At 45.0% G+C, this 7,500-nt stretch overlaps 1 protein-coding gene across 1 annotated transcript in view; it reads right to left on the bottom strand.

The window, feature by feature from the left end:
• Nucleotides 1-7,500, bottom strand: part of LOC125047465 (sterile alpha motif domain-containing protein 1-like) — a 24,426-nt gene that overhangs the window by 7,158 nt on the left and 9,768 nt on the right. The window contains exon 2 of the mRNA XM_047645677.1: nt 674-824. Coding sequence (XP_047501633.1) covers nt 674-824 — 151 coding nt within the window. The remainder of the gene's footprint in view (nt 1-673; nt 825-7,500) is intronic.

Below are 7,500 nucleotides of genomic sequence, written 5' to 3'. Positions count from 1 at the left end.
CTTTGGGAACTAAAACAAGATTCTTGTGTTGTAGAAAAGACCTAGTAAATTATCCTAATTCATTTAATTAATCTGCATTCTTATCTATAATTTTTAATAAAATACACCAAAAAGTTGCCGGGGAAAATAAATAAAAAATGGGGAAAATGCTCTGCTCATTTTCTACATTTTTGTGAAATGGTGAAATGGCTCTGTTAGTGCTAAGCCACAAAGGAGTTAATTAGTAGACCTTGTGACCTTATGTGATTTGAATTGGCGGGAAAAACTTATTTTTTACTAGTGCTATGAATATCAATGGTGTTATTTTTATTATAAACATTATAATTACTATAATGTTATAAACATTAGTAACAGCAAAATAAGATAACATTAAATATTTTCGTAAATCAAAGAAAAGGGTGAGCGGGCGAAACAGGCAGTACTCGTAGCTGGCTAATTGGTGACTTAGTACAAGTTTAGCCATCAATGTCTAAAAACAATTAAACAAGTACTCACAGTCGGCATAGCACATCTATAATCTATAACACATTTCCTAAATATCAAAAATAAGAAGGGAAAATCAATAAATGTAAAAATTGATAGAGAGAAAAACTCAAGACAAACGCAAATAGAAAAAGCAAAACAGAACAAGAAAGCAGCACCAGAAGCCAAACGCACTCCAGCTGGCCCTCACCTCTGGCTGAGCACCGGTGGCACACCAACAGGTCCTCCTGAACACTGTGCTGGTTAACTGTCTGGTAGCATACATCGCACCGGTATACAGCCTTCTTACGCCCTGGCACTCCCAGTCCCCCTTCACTCGGGTCGAATACCTTCTTGGCTCTCTGCAGGGGGTGGAAGGGAGAGAGAATTAATAGGATATCAGAAAATGAAACAATATATTAAAGAAAAGAGAAAGAAATTAATCCATTTCAAAAACAGGCATTTTCATGGGTAAAGATGCTGACACAATCACCAGGCTGGGATGAGTTCTCTTAGTTTGAAAAAAAGTCTCCTTCATAATCAGAAAAATACCTTCTTTTACAAGGACCTTGGCCTTTCTGAGAGTATGCCCAGCACCATTACTAACAATAGAACAATAGGTACAATTCCTTTGAAAAAGGCAAATCAATAATCATTAACCTTGTTATAAAGCTGTACATTTTCATTGCAATGTCATGCTTCTGTTCCATTTTTTTTATTTAGCAAAACAAGGAAGACTCCTTATTGCTTTTACAATAATGAGTGCAGACAGAATGTGAAAAATAACGTATTATAATTTGGGTGATAATAAACCAAAGATAAAGCCAATAACAAAAACAAAACCGCTCTTGCTAACTATATATAATGTTGCAACATTTCCCTGTGCAACACAGCCTTCAGTATCTATAACTAACACCCCAAGAAAGGAGGGGAGGCAGGGGGAGGCAGGGAGGGAGGGAGGGAGGGAGAAATGAGGAAATAGGGGGGAGGAGGAGAGGGAGAGGCAGAGAGAGAGGGAGAGGCAGAGAGAGAGGGAGAGGCAGAGAGAGAGGGAGAGGCAGAGAGAGAGAGAGAGAGAGAGGGTGAGAGAGAGAGGGAGAGAGGGAGAGAGGGAGAGAGGGAGGGAGAGAGGGAGAGAGGGAGAGAGGGAGGGAGAGAGGGAGAGAGGGAGAGAGGGAGAGAGGGAGAGAGGGAGAGAGGGAGAGGGAGAGGGATAGGGATAGGGATAGGGATAGGGATAGGGATAGAGAGAGGGAGAGGGAGAGGGAGAGGGAGAGGAAGAGGAAGAGGGAGAGGGAGAGGGAGAGGGAGAGGGAGAGGGAGAGGGAGAGGGAGAGGGAGAGGGAGAGGGAGAGGGAGAGGAAGAGGAAGAGGAAGAGGAAGAGGGAGAGGAAGAGGGAGAGGGAGAGGGAGAGGGAGAGGGAGAGGGAGAGGGAGAGAGAAAGGGGGGGAATTGTTTTTCGTTTAATGCGCACTCGCGTACACACACACACACACACACACACACACACACACACACACACACACACACACACACACACACACACACACACACACACACACACACTGCAGTTCCACCTCTGTCCGAAAAAAAAGTTATAGATGGAGGTCACGCTGATAAAACTTTTCTATCACAGATGTTATCGGCGGATTTATCGACCCGGCATTTCCAGCAGCGCTTCAAACGCATCCGCAGCATACAGACAGACAACCCGTACAAACTATAAGTACTTTCTCCAATTCTGTTTCTCCTTTTTTATCGTAAGAACTTTATCCTTCGCAAATATTGCGAGTGCCGTGCCCCTTACCCCCTCCCCCCATTTTTTTATTCCCGTTTTCTCCTTCCCGTTTTCTGTGGAGGAGGGGAGTGGGGGGAGGGGAGGGGGAAGGAGACGGGGAAGGGGGAGATATGTTGGTGAAGAATAGGAAGTCATTTGTTTTTGTTTTTTAACTGTTTAGGCGTGTGTATTTGTCTGAGGTGATGTTTTCACGTCGCAGTTTTGTACCACATGCTAATGTTTACCGCCGCCCGCCGGTAACCCCAATTAAGACTAACATGACCAGAATATTAATCCTACACATTCATTTTAACAACAAAAAAAAAAAAAAAAAAAAAAAAAATTGCTGTTGTTACTACTACATCTACTACTGATGATAACGACAATGGTGATGATAATAACAACAATGATGGTATAAATAATTAAAATAATTCTGGACAAGGTTCCTCCCGCAGCCGCCGTACCCGGGCAAAGCCACCCGCCGGCACGTGGTCGACCTTCGTCTCCTCCCTACGCCTTCCCTGCACACGTTTTTGACCAGTACCCTCGGCGAAACCTTGTGTCCGAACACTTGTTCTCTGATCTTGCCCAAGAGAATAAAATAACTCTCAATACCAATCGCTAAATACACGAACGCGAGCATCACAAGGTCCCACTGCGGGTAACAGGAGCACATGGCCTCTCGGCGCCGCCACAAACGCCGCGACGACCCCGGTCCCTCGCGCGCCGGCACCGTCTGCGTCGCCGCTCTCCGGCATTCGCGTGACTCACAGCCTCGTCAACACTTGCCTACGTTGCACGGCTCGTTCTGGAGGCGTTTGCAATATTGGTACAAAAAATATGCAGATGTTGCCATGCAGAGCGCTCAGCATTAGCACCTGCGGCAGCCTTGCTCATCATGTCTCCCTTTCCCGATAATCCGGCTTCCCTTTTCCCAATAATTGTCTTCTCTGCCTCTCGTTCTCTCTCCCTCCTTCCCTCGTTTTCCTGTTCGCTCTCTTCGTTCTTCCTCCCTTACCCACTCTTCCGGTTCACCCTCCCCGTAGTCTTCCTTACAGAATGAAACTGAGAAAATGAAAGCATATGAACAGTCTACACAAAAAAAAAAAACAAAAAAAAAACAAGAAAAGCACAGAACGAGACAGGATGAACAAATCTGGAACTCCCGCGGCGTCCAGGCCTCCCGCGGAAAAACATCAACGCAGACTCGGTTCCCTTCGTAAGGCAAACGCCAATAGAGCAAAAGGAGAAAAAGAAAGAAAAAGTTTGAAATGAAAATCATTCCAAACTAGCCCAGAAGGTTACGAAAGGAGCGCGAAGTGGCCTGGAAGTTTCGAAGCTACGGCAGCTGAAAAGGGTGGCGGCATTCGAACACGCCAGCACCGGCTCATGAAATCCGAGGAAAAATCTATCACGCGTCCATAATTTGCCAAAATATACGGCCGTATTCTGAGCTGCGGTATGCATGCGTGTTCCTCGCCTGGAAGCACAGCTGCACACAAGTAATGGATGGCTATGGCGATGGTGCGAGACAATTATCACTGAAATATAAAGAAAAATTGACAATTGAAATGATGGTAGTAGAGTATGTGATCCAGATTTATTTCACAATATTACTGACGATGGCCGGTGCTCTTGTGTTGCGATCAGTTCAATCTAGCCAGCCTAAATGTATTTATCTTCTTCAAAGTGTCCCAAGCTGACACACGAGACGGGGGAGAGGGGGAGGGGATAGATAGTCCATGCAATTTTATCAACAAATGACTTAATTTACTGACAGACTGTATAATTATATGACCTCCTTGCTACAAGGATAAACTCAGAAGTTATTAATTACTATGGACTTTCAGCTGTGATTCCTTTAAACCCAACGATCATTTGAAAGACAAACAAACACTACTAAAAAAAGGTTTCCACATGAAGCCCAAGGTCCGAAATAACTTCATATAAACCAGTGTTAAAACCGCCGTTTGGGGAGTACCCAGTTTACAGGATTGTTGCATACGTGTTGCAGAGGTACTCAAGGACGAAACCGCTCCAGTCGCACAACAGCGACCCGCTTCATGGGTTATGCTCTCTCTGGCGCTATCAAGGCCACCTTTGAACCCGGTCAGGCTGAAGTGAACAAGAGGGATGGAGGAAGGGGTGGGGGAGGGGGAGAGAGAGAAGGGGAGGGATCTTGTTCAGAAATCCTCGGATGAAAGAAGCCGTGTACTTATAGTTGTTTTACCTTGTGAAAGGCCAGGGTTACCATAGTAACATAACGAAACAACAAATTATAATAATGATCATAATGATAACAACAACAATAATATCATTACTTGATATCTGCTTCTTATTTCCTCCCATGATGCTGATACTAACAGCACCAACGGCAGTGAAACCAAGCAGTGTAAACCAAACCAGAAAAGGGAAAAACACATAGAAGACAGGAAGACAGACCCTGCCGTCAACACCCCCCAACCCTCTATGACCCCCCCCCCTGCACCCAGGACCCGACAGGTCATTCCACAGCCTCCGCGAAGCTGGCGGCGCTGATCCCACGCGGCGGAATGGGCCCATCGGACAGCGCCGGGGAGAGGGCACGGGCAAGGACCACGGGCGCTGCTTCCCATTGCCGCAGCCCATTCGATGCTCAGGGCGAGATTAGCGGATCACACCTGATTCGTAGGGGGCTGGGGGAGTGGGCAGCGGGGGAAGTAGAGGCAGAGAGACACAGGGAGAGGAAGTTTGATAGTGAGTGAGAGATGAAGGGAGAAAGGAAAAAAGAAGGAAGGAAAGTAAGTAAGTAAGTAAGTGAGTGAGTGAGTGAGAGAGAGAGAGAGAGAGAGAGAGAGAGAGAGAGAGAGAGAGAGAGAGAGAGAGAGAGAGAGAGAGAGAGAGAGAGAGAGAGAGAGCGAGGGGGGGGGGGGGGAGCTGCCGTAGTTCCTATAAGAGCTGGCTTGGTGCCCCGTGGCTTGGAGTAATGGGCGCTTGTGGCGTGGAGCGGTGTAGAATGCACTCCCCTTTCCTCCTGCTCAGGTTTAGGGAAACTGAGCTACGCACGCACGCACACAGGCACAGTATATCCTACATCAGCGAGTATGCCCAGAGGGAACACCTCATAAGAGACCGAAATCCAGTGTACCTTGACGCGAGATATTACAGATTACCTGCCTACAAAGGATGCATCACGATTCCCCATACACACAAGGTTGCTTAAATAATAATAATAATAGTACTATTCACATCATAATGACAATAAGATGATAATAATCATAATGACAATATGATGATGATAATGACAATATGAAAATAATAATAACGGTAACATTAGCACTGATCGCACTAGAAAGTTGCCAGCCCCGACAGCGGCTCCAGCCCTTCAATCCGACGACATCGCGGCCGCCGCCTGACCCGTCATCTCACTCCTGCTCAACCGTCGTGTCTTTACTTCTTTTGCTGCAGCTTTGTCCCATTCTTCTATGCGGTCGCTATAACCAGGCCGTGTTTTCACTACGAGAATTATATCTTGTTTGGATTTTGAACGCAGGAATGTCACAAAGTTTGCAAGCGAGCGAGCAAGTGCGAGTGTGCTTCTCAACTTAAAGCATTATAAAAGCAATGTTATCATAACATAGAGGAGGTTACAGAAAGGAGGGTGGAGAAAGAGGAGGAGAGGAGAGGAGAGGGGAATGGGGGAGACAGAGGACCAAGGGAACTGAGGTAGGTGGATGTGTATATTCATGAAAGCATGTTTTGAAGTTATCGTTTGTATGTGCAAGCATCAATGCAGAGTATGTACGTATGCATCTATGTATGCCTGTGAACGTATTCACTTCGTACTGACTTCTGCATGCACAGAATAGCATTCCATGTGCATACACGTAATTAAGCAAGCATGGGTGGAAATTAAAAGACAATCGAGAAGGACCCAGTACGCAGGAAATGCTTGAAGAGGCAATGGCAGATGAGCACGGTAGCATTACACACAGGTCTAGAGAATATCCCGCGTGCAGTCTAAGGGATGCCTACGAGTGCAGGACAAAGGGAAGGGGGGGGGGGGGAGGAAAGGAGGGAAGAGGGAAGAGAGAGGGGGGGAAGGAAGCAGCGGCAAGAGGGAGGAGAGGGAAGAGAGGAAGTAGGAAGGAATGAGGAGAGGGAGGGTAGATGGAGGCCGAGTAAAGGAAGTAGAGAGACGAGAAGGGGTAGGGGAAGGAACGAGGGAGGGTGAGGGACAGAAAGCCGTCGGGGAGGGGGGGGTGAGGGGGAATGGGGAAAGGAGGGAAAGAGGCCGACGGAGCCCTTCGAGCCCCGTGCGGGCCTCGGTGACCGGCAGCAGACGCCGTGCATACTGACGCCACTTTGTTTTCTTTCCCCGTGACGGAAGTCTGATTACGAAACAGCTGGCCAAGAGCATGCCCGGGCACCGTGCCAACCGTCTCACCCTGACAAGTTGCGTCAGCGCTTATCATGATATACAGATATAGAAACATGTCTGTCAGTAAATACAATGCTGTGTGTTCTTCATAATATCCAAATTATGTAATTACGTGCAGATTCATGGATGTCAACATGCATAAACAAACACAAGTACACACTGTGTCTGTATGTATATATGTATGTAAGCCAGTATGTATGTATTTATGTGTGGATGTATGTGTGCATATTTGTGCGTATGTATGGATGTATATGTATGTGTGCATATATCTACGGATATGTGTATGTATATGTATGTGTATGTGTATGTATGTATATATGTATGTATGCATGTGTATATATGTAATCACTGATGTATAAATGTATGTATGCATGCATATATGTACAAATGTATGTATGTATGTATCGACTTTTGCACTGTGTGTATGCATTCATATGTGTGTGTACGTACATACGATTGTACGTATGTGTACGTATGTGTATGTATGTGTATGTATGTGCATGCGTGTATGTATGTAAATGTATGTATATAAGTATGTGGATGTATATTTATATATGTATGCATGTATGTATGTATGTATATATGCATATCTGTATGTATGTAATCATGTATGTATAGAGTTTTGTATGTATACATGTGTGTATGCATGCATATATGTGTATGAGTACGGATGTACGTATGAGTATGAATGAATTTATGTATATATGTATGTATGCATGTGTATATATGTAAATTTATGTACTTATGTATGTGTATGTATATTATATACGTATATATTTGAATGTATACATATACATATATATTTGAATGTATACATATACGTATATATTTGAATGTATA

Source organism: Penaeus chinensis, chromosome 41 (genome assembly GCF_019202785.1).
Source record: "Penaeus chinensis breed Huanghai No. 1 chromosome 41, ASM1920278v2, whole genome shotgun sequence".
In the NCBI taxonomy this organism is placed as follows: Eukaryota; Metazoa; Arthropoda; class Malacostraca; order Decapoda; family Penaeidae; genus Penaeus; species Penaeus chinensis.
This window is presented reverse-complemented; position numbering and strand designations above follow the sequence as displayed.